The following is a 17,599-nucleotide window of genomic DNA, read 5'->3' on the forward strand; positions in this document are numbered from 1 at the left end:
CAAAAAAAAAAAAAAAAAAAAAAACAGAGTAACATGCAAAACAATAATTCAAAATACCAGACAGAATATCCTGTGAAAATATTTGCTTCACTTGTATTTAATGCTAAGGAAATGGGGGATATTTTGAGGGAAGAATTTGAGTAAAACTTTTATAATTTATGGGAGAATGTAGGCAACGATTTCTCCCAGGCATCCTTCTTACCTCGGGTCTGTGTTGCTGCTGATACATATAATTAGTCAATCGACGTGCACACATCCCAGGCTCATAATATGGTTTTGCTGGAGATCTTAAAGCCATATTTGGTGGTTGATATTGTGGCTGAAGTGGATTTCTTTGTTGAGGCATTGCCTTCAAGAGCTGATGTTGCTGTTGCTGTTGCTGTTGGAACTGCATAAGTCTCTGTTGATGCAAAAGCTGGGCCATGGCAGCAGCTTGAGGGGAGGGCCTAGACATTTGAAGTAATTGCTGCTGCTGCTGTTGTTGCTGATGTTGATGCTGGTGTTGCTGTATAAATAAGGAAGGGTCAGAATGTTGTGGTTCAATTTTGACAGGTGTCAGGCCTCTCATGTTCTGTAGCTGTTGTGGTTCCAGTTTCATTGTGGCAAGATTTCGTAAAGCCTGTAAGTGCTGAGGAGGTTGAGTGGACACCTGTGAGGCCAGACCTCTCATGTTTTCTATCTGTTGTGGTTCCAATTTCACCGTTGCCAGGTTTTGCGAAGCTTGCAACTGCTGCGGAATTTGATCATTGGTAACCTGTGGCTCTAGTTTAACAGAAGCAACACCTCCTAATCCACTTCGCATTGAATGAAATTGCTGCTGCTGTGTCTGGGAATTGTCAGGGGTAGAAAACTGTTGCAGCTGTTGATTATGCTGGAAGCTCTGGGGATCAAGCTGTTGGGTTTGTTGGTCTGTCAACATTTGGTTTCCAGAAGTATTAGTAAATTGTTGCCCCTGAACTTGAGCAGCTGAATTAGAATTTGTGGACATGGACACTGAAACAAATGATGAAGGCGGAGAATTAAATCCCATTCCATTTCCAACACTAGAAAGTGGATCAGATTCGGCCCCGTTGTCAATAAGACCCCTCTGAGTATTCCCAGGATTAGGACCACCATTTCCAAAAGACTGATGGAGTAGAGATGTAACATTAGGACCATTCCCAAGCATATTCATGTTACCAAATTGTGTCCGTGGAGATGCCATAGAGGGGAAACCACCCTGTGATGGCATAGCACCCCCCTGACCACCCAACATAGCAGAATTCGATCGCAGTAGTGAAGGCGGGACAGACTGGGAGTTACCAAGTGTATTAGGAGCCCCTCGCGGTACCATTTTCCTTACTGAAAATGCAATGTAGAAACACTTAATAAAGAATCTTCCCAAAATGGCATATTGGCATGCATCCAACACTCGGCATCACAGTATAAAACAAGTCATGCATCAACAGATGGAGAAACCAAAATACAATTCAACTTAGAAAGTAATTCACATTTAGAACTGAATCTGAAAATTCCAGAGTCTCTGTTTTGAAAGGAAAGAAAGCAAGACACATAGCTGCTGCAATAACGCCTAACCATTCTTAATAAAGCATCTTCCTAAAATGGCATAAGTCCAGCATCAGAGTATAAACATACTTAAACACACCATGCACATAGCCACATACTAAAACACACCATGCAAGAACAGGTAGAAACCACAATTTCAACTTAGCAAGTAATTAACATTTAGAACTGAATCTGAACATTTCAAAGCCTCTGTTTTGACAGAAAAGAAACAAAGACACATTGCTGCTTCAATAACACCTAACACCAAATAATTCAAGTAGAAAGTAGAAAAATGGCAAATAAATGAATTAAGGTTTGGCTCCATGCATATTAAAGTGGCCTTTTTCTGATATAATTACAATCTTTTCAACGTGTTTCTGCATCAGCCTTTGCCACACTTTCCAATCTTTATCAAACTAGCTTCGAGCTGTCAAACTATATCTGATTCACAACACTTTATGAGCAAAAATCTAACTTCACTTAACTGTTTCGATACAAACTAAAAAAAACCACCAGAATCAAAACAATAACCCTTGAAAACAAACACAAAAAACTAACAGAAAATTTGCAGAATGAATGAAGTTAAAGTCATTAATCAACACAAAAAAGGTTTTAAAAAAAAAGTACTCCTTATCAAATAATTAAAAGATCAACTCAATGTGATCGAGGGAACAATTGACAAAAGAACTCGATCTAGAGCTCTAATCAGCAATAATCACTAGGGTTCCAGCTTCAGCAGCATCAAAATTCACAGCAAAAAATATCACACATACACACTATATCTATGCAAATACAAATACAACTTACCAAAAGCCGATTAACAGTCAACACCAAGCCGTCGGAGCTCAACCAATTGACAAGAATCAAACATACTACTACATTCACTTCTTTTCTCCTTTAACATTAGTAACACAGATACTAGGAACATACGTATTTCTGTCATCTGTGTGCATACATGGATACAATAATATTTAATAAATTTATGAGTTTAAATGGAAGCTCTGAAGCTCAGTAAAGTCGTAGTCACTGTTGGGAGAGGGAGAGAGAGAGAGAGAGAGAGAGAGAGAGACAGGGAGGGGTTCATGAGGTTCTGCGCTGTACCATTAGAGAGAGAGAGAGTTGTAGAGAGAGGATGAGTGTGGGTTCTCGCGGACGTCAAATTTGTATTCCATCATATTGAATTTTGCTTCATTCTTTCCTCTCGGAAAATGGCATATTTGGTCGGATTTTAAAAATCTCTCAATTATTAATTGGTCTATTAATCTTGTAAGTTTTTATTTTTTCTTTTTTAATTAGACCAAGTCTCCTGAGTAAATCCTATTTATATGAAATATTTTTAAGCTTGTACGATATTCAAATTAATTCTTATTCGTGTAAATATTTTCTTATGACTAAAGAAACTTGTATTCTATTTACAAATATATAAAATAAATTTTAATAATCTATAATTATAAAAAAAATACTACAATTTTACAAACTTATTACGGAGTATTTGAATTCAGATTTGAAAGAAAATCTAATAAAATTTTAAATAATACAGATGAGCATTAAATTTTACGTTTTCTCCTTATTACAAAGTTTGTCTAATTAAAAAGATCACACTTGTAGATTATACTTTTTTCATTGAATTTACATAATAAATATGACTAAGACAGCCCTTTCGAGAATAACTTTGGAATTACAAATATATAGACAATAAATAATGAAATATTATGTCAAGATGAAATACACCTTTTTTTCTAACATTTTTTTGACTCCAAAAATTTTATTAAAAAAAAAAAAAAAAGTTCCACGGCATATTAATTTGTATATATCCATTAATAACAACAGTACTCCATTGTTTAAAAATAATAATAATAATAATAATAATAATAATAATAATAATAATAATAAAATACTCCATTGTTTCAAACACAACAGTACTCCATAGTCTATAAATGGATGAATTTTATTATAATTACACTTCACATCAACTATTTAGAGTTAATTCCATATTTTGTCATAAATTTATAGGTGTCAATCCTTTGGGTCATAATATTATTGTGACAGTCACTTTTAGACCATTTTGTTTTCAAAACATTTCCTTTAGTTATAGTATTATTGCAACACGATCATTTTTTGTCATTCATCAACATAACAGTTTAAATGACGTTAAATATAATGATATTTTGATCTATTCAGTTCTAAGTGTTAATTCTTTTTCCTTTTATTTTTTGTCTTAGATTTATGTATAATTTCACCTTTAGTCATTTTTTTCAAAACATCTATGTTGGTCTTAACATGGCCATTTTGTGGTCCTTCGGCAACAAATATGTGTAAATGACATAAAAATGACGGTATTAATCACTCAAAATTCTCCTTTAATAGCATAAATAGTCCATAGTTCATTCATATCATAATAGAGTAAAAATTGATACCAATATATAAATATACTCCAAAACTCAAAAAAAAAAAATGCAATTGAAAAAACTACAAGTCTACTTCATGGCAAACCTCAAGTGTAATGCATAAGTTTACTTCATAAATAATAGGGATAAAATCCCGATCTACGCAGCCCGGTAGGATTCTACCGGCCTAAATATCAGTCCTTAAGGGTGACTTTATTAGTCGGGCGTCCCGATCTGGGACTGAATCTCATTCATCTAAACCTCAACCCGTTCGGGGTTGACACCTGGCCTCCACTCGGTGGGCCGCGGTAAGGGCCGGTGCATGACTGACACGCGTAGAGCATGCTGCCAACCCGGAACCTGCCCCCAATGGCAGATATAAAAAACGCATTTAATGCTGGCGCAGGATTTTTGGCTGTTTTCATCTACATAATAGTCAAAGAGACCGGGAACCTCTAACCCACTGTCACGTAGCCCGGTTTCGCACAGGGTATTCTGATATGTACCCATTGAGTATTAATACAGAGTTTTCATTCGTATCTCCGTATATTACTTTATCAATAAAGATCCACAAGACATTCGAAGCCCCTAACAATAGACTGATATAAAATGTTTTTGAAATAGACTTATAAATTATTGTGAGGTAATATTGTGAGTTTTTTTTTTAATAGGATCAACGGGGATGTTATTAAAAAACACTAAAAGTGAAATGGCAATATGGCAAATATAAATTTAGGACCCAAAAAAAAAAAAAAGAATTAACACTTAGAACTTAATATACAAAAATGTCAGTGTATTTAACGTCACAATTTTGTTGATGGAGAACAAAAAATAATCATGTCATAATAATACTAGGACTAATTGACTAAATAGAGATGTTTTGAAAAAAAAAAAAGAGAGTTAATTATCAAAATAGTCATTTGGCTATTGCAAAATTACCAATTTAGTCCTTAATTTTTTGTTGCCTAATTAAGTTCTCAGCTTCGAAAATCCTAACAGATTTGGTCCTCAATTCGGTCAACGTCAGAAATCTATTTAATTTGAGGGTATAACTGGAATTTCATATCACAAAGCACCATATCCTCTCGTATTAAACTGAAGAGTTAATTACCGAAATAGTCCATCGACTAATACAAAATTACCAATTTGGTCCTGAGCAACCCGTGAAGCAACGTGAAATTTCAACAATACCCTCGAATTAAACAGACGCTTGATGGCTAAACAAACATATGACCAAATTGATTAAAAATTTTAAAATTAAAGACTTAACTAGAGCCAAAGGCCTTGTGGTCAAGCGGCATGAAGTGATTCTCCCAAGTGGGAGGTCATGGGTTCGAGCCTCAGTGGGGGATGAGAAAGTATATGGACAGATACTACATGTAAAAAGGTCAATAGTATTCAAAAAAAAAAAAAGACTTAACCCTATTTTAGTAATTAACTCAAAAAAACCAAAAGTTTATTAATACTAATAAATCTATGATAAATAAAACAAAACTAATTCAACTATTTATTTGACTTGAAAACTTTGTATGCCTTCTTTCCTTAAATCAAACGGGGTCAAATGTTGTTTTCTTCTCCCTGTATAGGTATGTTATTATGAATGCATAATGATGAGCATGCATTTGTTATTTTACACGCGCATCACCAGGGCATAATAATCTCCCATGTTCACCGCCTAAGAACTAAAAGAAGTAAACGACACTGAGGTTCATCTTATTTGCGAAATTACCCCCATTGTTTTCTGTGTTGGTAATTGGTGCCAGTAGCAGCAGTGTGGCACACACGGGTTTAGGGTTCGGACTTCGGATTCAGATTTTCCAGCTAAACAAATACTCATACCCATTATATATATGTATTTTGAAATTACTATTAGTCTATTATAATTATAACTATATATGTAAATTACGTTAAGAAAGTATTTTATAATTTTTATCTTTTATTTTTATTTTGCTAGAATATTTTAAATGATTTAAAAGTATTATATGAGTTGTGTTGAGAATTGAGATAAGTAAATAATAACATAACTAATATTTATTGAGTTTGGATCCAAGTAAATGCATAGATACCAATGCAATTTCATAACACAAATTCAAATTTAAATTGCTTGCGACCAATTTCATAACTACTCATAACAGTATAACACAAATTCAAACTTTGCTCGCGACGGTATCTAACCATAATTATTTCAAGTCAGTTGCTTGCGACTGAATCTAACCATAATTAAACATAATGCAATTACTAGCTAACTAACTCAATAGGTGTCAAAGACCTTGTGGTCAAGTGGCACCCAGTGTCCCGATTAACACTCTCACATGGATGATAGGAGTGGATTCGTGCTTCACTACATTGTAACCGAGTCAGTAGTACTCAAAAAGAAAAAGTCAATAGGCCTAAGTGTATGTTTTAATGAAATTTGTATTCGAAAATGACTACTAATTACAAAATACGGAGGGTAATAAGGAGGTAAAAAAGTATCAGCCCACGGGTATGCAATAATCAAATTGGATATTAAAATTATTATTTGAATCAGGTCTAGTGTGTGGGTTTATTTATTTGACTTTGTGTATGAAATTACTAGCATTATTATTAGTGTCTTAAATTATGTTAAAAATGAATTGTATAATGTCTTACAATAAGAAGCGAATCAATTCTTTGAATTCTACAATAAAACTTGCTTCCAAATAATACAGAATATATATACATACACATGCTCTGCAGTTTGGGCAGAAACAGAGAAGTTGAGGGTAAGCCGAGAAATAAACAGAATACTATTACTATAGTTTACAAATGCCGGGGAAAAAAAGGGTACATCAGAAAGATATCAAAGCAACGCCCTGAAATTTCCTCCTGAAGGCTGGCTAGGGAAATAAGCAACTGTGGCAAGGTAAACCAGGCAAAATGAAGTTAGAAGAATAATGACTCAACTTTCAGGTAAACATTTCAATCAACAAAACTATACTATACTCATTCCTTTTCCTCACAAATCATTACAAACCAAACCAGCACTAAGATAGGAATATCTCTTCATTAGCTAATCTTACAGTGCATGTGGCAACAGGCAACCTCCTCAATGTTCTATTCCGAAGAATGGTTTGGACAAGGACTTTAGTCTCGGGAACAATGCTCCTCCTCTTAAGGAGATGTCTTCCAATCAAACTGAAGATTGTTGAAGCCATTCACTGATCCAAGACCATTGAGCAGATGATTTCCCAAATCTTGTTGCTGCTGATTCATACTCTGGTCACGTGCCATGGTCATGCCTACTCGCCCATTCACACTCACTGGGTTATTGCCCAATCCACTTCGGATCCCACTAACCATGCCACCCTGCCCAATACCATTGCCCATGTTCCTGAATCCCACACCTCCAATGCCTGCATTAGCATTTACTGTCCCATTTCCTACGAGGCAATTGTTGCCGTTAAGGACAGAGTTATTGTTTGTTCCCAACACCCCATTAGCGTTTTTCATGTCATTCCCAATTGCACCAGCTCCAACCATACCACCCCCAACAAGTTGTGAAGACATCAACATTTCATTTATGATTTTCTGTACAGAGCTCTGAGAGTCATTAGCATCCAAGTCACCTGATAGGGCTGGCTGCTGCAGCGAGATATTTGGGGAACTTGCAGAATTAATGTGTGATCCTGACGATATGCCACCATGTGAAGTTTGTGGTGGATTATTAGACGAAGATGGTGTCAAAGATTGGAATGGGGAAGGGTTAGTTTGGGGCTGTGGCATACTACTAGAGTTACTCGGTGAAGGCATTTGAACAGCAGTTCCAGCATAGGGACTGTTTGCGCTATTCAATGGGTTTTGGTGCCTAGAGTTCATAGAGTTTTGGTGAACAAGTCCAGCAATGTTACTACTAGAGGAGGGAGTAGGTGCTGGGCTCAAAGAGCTATTAACAGTTGGCAGACCATTGCTGGCTGAAAGCTGCTGCATTTGAGCAGCCTGAACAGAAGTATCATGGTTGGAGTTTTGGCCCATATTTTGCTGTTGTTGCTGCTGCTGCTGTTGTGGCTGATCCTCAGAATGCTGAGATTGACCGTGAGTCCCAGATGAAACATTTGTTCTCCGAGGAAACTTAGCCAAACTCTCTGAGGAGAAAAAGTAATATATGATATTGTTCAAAAGAGCAGTGCAACTACAGTTTCATACTGAAAAGTAATTCAGATCTTTAAAAAACTGATACATAAAAAAACACATTGGATGCACATATGTATCATATGCCCTCAAGACACAACTCAAACTGCATATTGTCATTATATGCACGCCACTCAGTGGCAGTCAGACATGGAATGCCATCAGGATAGTCATACTTATTGCAATAAATATAAAAGCTCCGCATGAATGAAGGGATAGTACTATCAAGAATAAAAAACATTTCTAACAAGAATTTTGGAATTTTGCAAGCAAACAGGAAGAACTAAATCTATCCAGGAAGACAACTGCAGAGAAAGTCAGTATGCAAACTCCATATATATTTTACTTGTCTAAATATATAGTAAAGCATGGAAGAGAGTTTTATCCCTAACTTTTTCACTCTTTTACAGTCCAAAAAATCTTGTACAATGCACTGCAAATTTTGTACATTTGATTTCTATAGGACACAATAGGGCAGATTGACAGAGGAAGTAAAGAGAAGTTGTGCACAATTGACCCATCAAGTATCAAGTACATTAAAAATAATGTGAGACTAGATGTTTATATAAATATAGCTCATCATTTAAAAGAACACATTTCTATCAATATTTGATAACACAAAACTCATTTTTTTTCAAAAAGTATTGTAATTGAGCCCCACAATTGCAAAGCACACAAAGCTTTTCAATATAGTATGGAGCTATAACCCTAAAATATGTATTTTAAAAAATTATTTATTACATATAACAAAAAAAATCCAAATCAATTAACAGAAAACATCTTATATCCAACATATTGTCACCTTGTTCTTTTTTATCTTATTATCTTGATTACACAAATATATTAATCAAATCTACTGCAGAACTATTTTTGCAAATAATTTTAAAAATACAATATTTTCTATTGATATTTTTTGAAACAAAATTCCAATTTTTTCTAACACTATTGTCATTGGGCCTGCATCACATCCATAGTGTAACTAGTTAACAAAATAGAGCATGATAAAATGCCTTGGGACACAATAATTGCAAGTCAATAGAAGGTAGCAAAAGTTGTGATACTATAGATATCTATACCTGGTACTGGTACAGGGCCATTGATAGGTGCTCAAGGGCAAGTAGATCACTAAACCAACTATTTTTAACTGCAATGGGACTATGCTCAACTTCAATGAAAATTCATTATAACACACAATAAGCCTAGACTCATACTGGTATTAATTTCATGGGAACAATATGCACCTTTTTGCACTGTCTGATGAAAATTTACCTTCACATTGAAGAATACCAAACCAGATCAAGGTGCCAATATCAAATAACAGGGAAAAAACATATGCACTCCTATCCAACTTACAAGATTCACATGCAGACGCAAGAGTGTTTAACACCATCAAATAAATAAGTCATAAAGTAAGGCAAACAGAGCTTACCCATAGGTCCTGTCCCAGTCTCTCTGCTATAATCAATCAAATCTTTCATGCTATTTACCACTTCCGATATCTATCAAGCACCAATGAAAGACATCTAATTATCAATATCGGTGACATGAACAAAATGTAAGGACATAGCAAGTTTCATTTGCTGCTGCACATAACATAGCACATACAGATACAAGCATCATAAGTCATAACACAAAAAACATCTTCAATTAACAATTGAACTAGACACAACATAAATCATTCAGTTTGGCATCAAGGCTCCAACTTATACAAAACTCCTACCAAGTTTCATGATGGAGATCTTAGGATCTTTACCCATTGATAAAAGACAAAAGTATCCCTAAAATTCTTGTCAACAAATTTCTTTAACCTCAAGCCTCAAGGTAAGGTATAACAGAAAGAAAAAAGTAGGAGACATGAGTCAGCCAGCAAAAGATAGAAGAGGGGGAAAAAGATACACTAGAAATTTGTGAATAATAAAAAAGAGGAAAAAATTGCAGAAAACTTAGAATGTGTCTCAAAAAATATCAGCAATGTAAAAGAATTGTCAACAACTCTGAAGGCAAAACAGCAACACATGTAGAATAAGAAGCAAACCTGAAGGCAGCGTACATATCTCTTTGTATATCCCAAATCATTTACCAATGGAACTTCCAAAGCTTTTGCCAATTGACGAGCTGAGGCAACAAACCTGACAAAAATTCAAAATTATTTTAACACACGCACACTCGTACTGCTAAGAAAATTTTGACATGCAAAACACTACAAGATGCTTATATAGACATTGGCTTTTATTTTCCTAGATAAAAGAAAGGGCTGAACTCAGCAAAACCACCCAAACTATATAGTTGGCTACAATGAGGGGGGAAGGATATACTTCCTTATACAGTTATCCTAAGCAAGAATTAAATACCTTGGCGAACTGTGATTGTCATTCTCTACCTTGCATTAAGCATAGATTCTTGCTAAGCATATAAAGGTTTTAGCATCATGCAGAGTTTGCACAAACTACCTTTGTTTTTAAAGAGGTTCCTTTTAGCTTTGTACAGCACCTCAAAATTCACCATCACAAAAACAGGTTAACTCACTAAACCAAGAGCAACAATGTTTTACACAAGTTACGGCACCAGCTCAGACCATACAAAAGTGTTTAATCATGACAAATTACATGAATTTAAGGTAATGAGCCAGTAAATAAGGCAGGGGTTACGATTAGGTAAGCCAATTGAGAATAAATTACAAGGCAAGTGAATTACAGAAGAGAGCAACATGCAAAAGTCTATGAAATACTACATTATTTAGACAATTTAGGGCTTACATATTGCAGTTATTTTGTAACTCAGGAACAGAGATGTTAGATGAGGCATTTTGGGTTGTGGCAGCCTGATATTTTTGAGCTGCAGCTCCTAGATGACTGACCTGCATTGTACACCAAAATCATAAAATAACAAAATATGAAAATAGGAAGCATCATTATATATTTATATGCTCTATTTGACATTCAATAAACAAGCTTTACATGGCCAAGAAGTAAACTCTTATTAAGAAATTTATGGTCCTAAACATAAATAATCTCATAATATCTAGATCCCAAAAACTGTCAGTAGAAAATAGAAAGTTTCCATCATACAAATGAAAAACAAACCAAATCAAAAAGTATGCTGTTGTGCATTGGACACTCAAGAGTCAAGAATAAATTATTCTTTCAATCAATATCTCATAACCAGCCAATTTGAGCCTTACCATTAAAGTTCCACAATCTAGTTGAATTGCTTTTAACAGGGTCTTGTAACACTTTATTGATTTTTACGAAATTCACAGTCACACTTATATGACAATGGAAATCTCAACTCTTGTATTTTTTGTGCGGGTGGGGTAGGGGAAGAAGGGTAAGATGAAAAAAAAAACAAGGACAAACATAATTGAAGAAAAAATGGAGGTTTAGATATAAAAGTTTTCATATTTAGGTAATCCAAATTTTTAAAATGTTTGTTAGAACTTCACAGGATTTTTAGGTAAAAACTTTGGCTAGGTATGATGCAATTCATTTAGACATTGGAAATAGTAATAACAGGACCCTTTAACTTCTAGTTGCATTAATATTCACTGAAAACTGAATACAAGTTTCAATTTATAAACAATGCAATCGGATTCCATATTTAGGTCTTCCACATTTCAAATAGACATTTGTTACAACCTTACAGGATTTTTCGTTAAAAAACATTGCCAAGGCATGATTCATTTGACAACTTTATTTAGACCAAGAAATTAACTTCTAGTCTAGTTGAAATAATAACTAGTGAAAATGAATACAAGTTTCCGTTTTAATAAAATGCAATCAATTTACCTAAGTAGATGAGTAGATCAGGACATTCAATTGGAAACCAAAGAAGTACCTTAACTAGTTTGAAAACTGCACATTAGTGCTAGCATTTCATGATAAGATATAAAGAGAAAAGATAGTGCAATACCAGATGAGACAGAAGTCCTATCCATTTGCAGGATTATTTAAACAGAAGTATAAAAGCCAGGGCAGAACATCAATCTATGAATGCATCAGTAGAAGCTAAAACTAAATATCATTGCAAACCTGAGGTATCAACAATCTTCTAGGGATAAGCTCCTCGTGACGTCGAGCACAAAATTCCCAAGAGACTATCTGTGAATTTCATCAAAAGAGCACAATTGTTCTTAATTGCTGTGGGTTTCTTCTTTTTTGGTAAAGGGCTAGAGGAGAGGGAATAAGCAATGAGATAGATGTCCAGGCACATCAGTATATAAAATGATCCACAAGTAATACTACGAACGTGTCTAACCTTCAGATCTGGTGAGAATACAATTCGTAGTTGACCATCACGGACAACACGAAGTTGTTCAAAGACACTCTCCTGAATTGCTTTGGCATAGTCCAGGACAATTTGCCCTGAAGAATTCTGATACTCACAGGGCATATCAACATAGAGTAATTCCTCTAATGTACCACTTTCATACTTTATCTTAAAAAGTCTAGGCAGGACCTCAACAGTTGCCTCTGTTACAACAGTAAGGCGCATTTTAGATACAAACATAAGAACCATAAAGTTCAAGAACAAGCAAAATAGATATAGGAACTATGTGAACTACCGGCACAATAGCTTTATTATTTTGCATAAAGGTCTCATAGAGGAGGATAAACAAATTTCTACTAGATATGCATGAGTACAGATGCAACCACAAATATTTCTGTGAAATGCTTGTATGACAATAGAAGCCTAGAAGGTAATTTGCTAGATCATGTATGGGAAACAAAAAGCATACCAAATCCACGCCCAGGCTTACGGTTGCATATTTCACAATGCCACACATCCTACACAGTTTTAAGAACAATCACATCTGGTTATGATAAGACAAATAAACAATTGACATAAAAAAAAAAATTAAAAACTTTAAACGTATAATTATCATGCTTCATAAATTCATCATGAAAACAATATAAATATTTAAAAGAGCCCACTCCTAGCAAAAGTTGAAGCATGAATGGATTTTCTACGGCAACAAACCTGAGGAAAAACACCATTAGTCTGGCGGCCACTTCCATACATTGAGACACACCATTTTTTCTTAGCATTTGGAGCAAAATACTCAGCTACAAATTTTCTCCAAAACTCAATATTATTATCCTGGACAAAAAAACAAAAAAACAAAAAAAAAAGAGGCTGAAAATTTTCCTCTTTGATAACCATTAAGAAGGTTGAGTACTTGCGTTTGTTAAACAGCATTAAAAAAAATTAATAATAATCTTATAACAGAATAAAAACCAAAGTGTACTGCAAAATAAGAATAAAGTAGAGTTTGTAAAATGATATACAATTTGAGCAAAAATCTAGTTCGGGAAAGGAGGGTTATTTTGAGAGCAGAGCATGGGCAAAATCTAGTTCTTGTATCAAAGGGAGAGGCAAAGGCATTTCTGAAGCATCAGCCTTACCTCAGGCCTGTGTTGTTGCTGATACATGTAATTAGTTAGTCGACGTGCACACATCCCGGGCTCATAAAATGGTTTTGCTGGAGATCGTAGAGCTGGATTTTGTGGGTGATACTGTGGTGGGTTTCTTTGTTGAGGCATAGCCTTCAACAGCTGCTGCTGCTGCTGCTGCTGTTGGAACTGCATGAGCCTCTGTTGATGCAATAGCTGGGCCATGGCAGCAGCTTGAGGGGTCTGCCTGGACATTTGAAGAAGCTGTTGTTGCTGCTGTTGCTGCTGCTGTATAAACAAAGATGGGTCAGAATGTTGTGGTTCCATTTTTACAGTTCCCAGGCTTCTCATATTCTGTAGCTGTTGTGGTTCCAGTTTCACTGTGGCAAGATTTCGCAACTGCTGTGGCGTTTGATCATTGATAACCTGCGGCTCTAGTTTAACAGGTGCGACACTTGCTAATCCACTTCTCATCGATTGAAATTGTTGCTGTTGCTGTTGCTGCTGTGTTTGAGAATTGTCGGGGGTAGAAAACTGAGGCAGCTGTTGATTGTGCTGGAAATTAATGGGATCAAGCTGTTGGGGCTGTTGGTCTGTCAACATTTGGTTCCCAGAAGTATTAGGAAACTGTTGCCCCTGAACTTGAGCTGCTGTATTAGGATTCGTTGGTGTGGCAACTGAAACAAATGATGAAGAAGGCGCATTATATCCCATTCCATTTCCGACACTGGAAAGTGGATCAGATTCAGCCCCATTATCAATAAGACCCCTCTGAGTACCCCCAGGAACAGAAAGCCCAGGGTTAGGGCCTCCGTTTCCAAAAGACTGATGGAGTAGAGATGTAACATTTGGAGCATTCCCAAGCATATTCATATTACCAAATTGGGTTCGCGGTGACATCATAGAGGGGAAACCACCCTGTGAAGGCATCGCACCTCCCTGACCACCCAACAGACTAGAATTTGATCGGAATAGTGAAGGTGGAACAGACTGGGCACCACCAAGTGGTGTAGAAGCCCCTCTGGGTACCATTCTCCAGCTGTAAATACAATCTGCAAGCAATTAGTTAAGTAATAAATCATCTTAGAATGGCATGCATCCAACCAACAGACCAACACCTGGCTTCAGCGTATAAAATACTCTAAAACAGATCGTACACCAATACATGGAGATAATATCAGTCAATTTATTAAGTAATTTTAGATTTGGAAATGAAACTGAACATTCCAAAGCCTCTATTTTGAGCAAGAAAAAAAGTCACCTTGTGATACATGTAGGAAATAGAAAAATATAGAGAAGTACCAAATAAAAATGCCACGCTTTGATTCTAGCCATGCTAAACCCTGCTTATTTATGATATAAAATTACATAGCATAACCCAGCACAATTTTTCATTCTTTTATCAATTCCCCTCCCTAATATAAACACTAGTCATAACAATTAGCATAAATCAAACTTCACAAGAAATTAAACACATAAAACCCCTCAAACTTCACATAGAGAAACGCAAATTTGCCAAAAGAAAGAAGGTTTCATTAATTAACACACTAGAAATTAAATCCAAAAAAACTCCATAGCAAGTAATTTTAATAGCAAAAATCGAACTGATCGACCCAATATAGTAAATCTACAAAGCCCACCGATCCAAAACTCTACTAAACACTAGTCCCTAGGGTTTACAGATTCGGTATAACCAAAATTCACACAAAAACTGAAACAACAGACACATATAAATACATAGACATATATATCTATCTATATAAATGAAAACTTACCAAAAGCAGATTTCAATACCAGGCGGCCAAAGCTTCACCTGATTGACCACAATTACAGATAATACTAGTCTGACTACTCCTCTCCTTTAGCATTAGTAAAAGAGATACAAACACACAGATATCTAATTAAAGCTTTTCGGTCACCCGCGTCTGCATATACAAGTTCATATTCCTACATACAAGTTTAAATGTAAGTCCCGAAGCTCAGTAGAGTCTTTAGTCTTCGTTAGGGAGGGAGGGAGAGAGGGAAGAGTTCATGAGGTTCTGAGCTGTACCTTTTAGAGAGAGAAAGTTGTAGAGGGAGAGAGGGAGTGTGGGTTCTCGCGGACGTCAAAATTGCATTCGATCAGATTGAATTTCGCTTCATTCCTTCTTTTTTTTTTTTCTCTTCCGGTCCTTCTTTGGCTTCTCTCCCCCAAATCAAACCAGGTCAAATCCTCTCTTCTTTCCTATCTCTCCCTATATGTATGGTGGTATGTATGTATGTATGTAAAATGATAATGACGCCTGCGCGCTTGTCATGTTTCACGCGCACAACCTGCGTTTGATTTCACCCTACGCAACCAGTTAACCAAACCCGGCCCGCTCTTATGTTATCGGACGCGTCGCTAAATTACACAGATTTTGGTACGCTAGTAAGCTCTAAATAAAGGCTATTTTTTCACATTCTAAAATCATTTTAATTTAAGCTTATCTCATTAAAAGTTATGATAAGCACTTAGAGCATCCTTATCAGTGGAGTTTTTTCGCGGTAATTGAGGAGTTTTTGTAGATGTGGTTAAGAAAGAGAAAATGAGGTGGGAAGAATAAAAAAATAAAACAAATATAATTTTTTTAAAAAAAAATCAAAAAGATGTGTGACAGGCGCGCCTCGGGCACGTGCAGTGCACGCGCCCGCATGAGTGGCTGCTGTGCGCAAGACGCGCACGACAGCCATCTTTAAAAAAAAATAAATTCTGACTCATTGTACTATGATCCCTTATTTTGCAGGAGTGTTTTTTGCAATCTCTCTCCTTCTCTCTCTTGACACCATGGCAATTATTCTGACATTAACCCTTCTTGATACACAGATGGTGATGCTCTTAGACCAATATTCATGAATTTAAATTTAAAATTTATGAATTTCATTATACACTATAATAATCAAAAAATAAAGTAAAAAACATGTAAAAAATAAGCGACTACGTGAGCAACTCAAGCAGAGAACTGGAGCGTTTCGTTGATAGTACGAGAGCAAAATGGCACAGTAGATGCTCTAGCCAAACTAGCTAGACATTGGCCAAAAGGGCTACATGTCCTCGGCTAGCCCCTAGTGGAGATTTCATCTCTCCTTCTCGACGATGTAAATAATTTTTCATATTAGCGTTATATGTACGAAACTATGTAATATGTATCCTGGTATTCCTTCCTTATTAAATAAAAATAATAATAATAAAGTAATATTCTAATTTAGTGCAAGACATATGGGAAGACCGGAAGAGTAGCATTCCCATTGGCAAATTAATATCTTATGGTTGACAAACTTAATTTGACTTAAATTATTATATTTGCTTTTTCTCAATTCTCTAATTCTATTTTTCATATTTTCCATTTAAAAAAATATAAGCACAGAAATAGACTCCCAATTTATAAATATAGATAAAAATTGAATCAAACTACATATGAACTAGCTCATTCAAGTGGTATGCTTAAGAATTTGTGTGTATAATATGTCAAATTAAACTTCTCACTTAAGAGAACTCAAATATAGTTTAATCTGAGCCAACTTGAGAGTCGACCACTCTGAAGTTTATACCACAAAATGGCTACTTTAAATGTATATTTTTCTGACTATATATATATGTCTATCTATATATATATGGTCCGACTCCCATAATCAAAAACCATGTCTCAAATAAGAATTTGTTGACAAATTTAAATATATGGTAATTTATTAATTGCAGTTGAGCTTGCATGCATGCATGTTTGTGTAAAAAACAAAAGGCGCCTCTGATCTGATGAGATTAATGGAATAGGCATCGGAGGTGGTGAAGAATTTTCGTTTAGATATATACATATATAGTGACGAATACGAGGACAAACTTAATTGTAAGTTTGTAACTAATGCCAATCATATACTGAGGTACAGCGCAGTGGGTCGTTCGTCTAATGACTTTAATTGGCAGTCTGAGAAAAGACAAAGAGATAAGCTAACAAGGTAGTATGTGTTAGAGTTAATTTTATTTTTTGTCATAGATTTATAGGTCTCAAATCATTTTTAGTCCTTTTTTAGACATTCTCATTTGGTCTTAGTATTATTGTGGTATAATCGAAATGTCTTTATATTTAACGATATTTCAACGATTTTGTTGGC

At 35.4% G+C, this 17,599-nt stretch overlaps 2 protein-coding genes across 6 annotated transcripts in view; both read right to left on the minus strand.

The window, feature by feature from the left end:
• LOC116020231 (transcriptional corepressor SEUSS-like) overlaps positions 1 to 2,737 on the minus strand; it is a 9,092-nt gene extending 6,355 nt beyond the window's left edge. Inside the window, exons 1-2 of the mRNA XM_031260720.1 lie at positions 2,353 to 2,737; positions 203 to 1,341 (exon numbers count right to left, since the gene is read on the minus strand). Of these exons, the coding sequence (XP_031116580.1) occupies positions 203 to 1,333 (1,131 nt within the window). The 5' untranslated portion in view covers positions 1,334 to 1,341; positions 2,353 to 2,737. The remainder of the gene's footprint in view (positions 1 to 202; positions 1,342 to 2,352) is intronic.
• Positions 2,738 to 6,573: 3,836 nt separating this feature from the next.
• On the minus strand, positions 6,574 to 15,679 carry LOC115999305 (transcriptional corepressor SEUSS-like). Of its 5 annotated transcripts, XM_031239169.1 has the most exons (11): positions 15,522 to 15,679; positions 15,247 to 15,418; positions 13,484 to 14,523; positions 13,059 to 13,178; positions 12,817 to 12,865; positions 12,336 to 12,550; positions 12,110 to 12,178; positions 10,838 to 10,938; positions 10,117 to 10,210; positions 9,511 to 9,580; positions 6,574 to 8,035 (listed from the first exon to the last, which is right to left on the minus strand). In XM_031239169.1, the coding sequence occupies exons 3-11, from the start codon at positions 14,501 to 14,503 to the stop codon at positions 7,065 to 7,067; spliced, it is 2,709 nt and encodes a 902-aa protein (XP_031095029.1). In that variant the 5' UTR covers positions 14,504 to 14,523; positions 15,247 to 15,418; positions 15,522 to 15,679; the 3' UTR covers positions 6,574 to 7,064. The 5 variants fall into 5 exon arrangements, with proteins under 5 accessions (XP_031095029.1, XP_031095044.1, XP_031095034.1 ...); XM_031239184.1 differs by lacking the exon at positions 15,247 to 15,418 and having other exon boundaries at positions 13,484 to 14,510; positions 15,522 to 15,677; XM_031239174.1 differs by having other exon boundaries at positions 13,484 to 14,510; positions 15,247 to 15,676.
• Positions 15,680 to 17,599: the final 1,920 nt, after the last annotated feature.

Source organism: Ipomoea triloba, chromosome 1 (assembly GCF_003576645.1).
Source record: "Ipomoea triloba cultivar NCNSP0323 chromosome 1, ASM357664v1".
Lineage (NCBI taxonomy): Eukaryota > Viridiplantae > Streptophyta > Magnoliopsida > Solanales > Convolvulaceae > Ipomoea > Ipomoea triloba.

Bases quoted from the DNA above. Each gene is read 5' to 3' on its own strand.
- LOC115999305 (XM_031239169.1), bottom strand. From the start codon at position 14,503: ATGGTACCCAGAGGGGCTTCTACACCACTTGGTGGTGCCCAGTCTGTT. The intron at 12,179-12,335 runs GTTAGACACGTT...TGAAATTCACAG, and splicing joins TATTCTCACCAGATCTGAAG to ATAGTCTCTTGGGAATTTTG. The intron at 10,939-12,109 runs GTTTGCAATGAT...TGTACAATGCAG, and splicing joins GAAGATTGTTGATACCTCAG to GTCAGTCATCTAGGAGCTGC.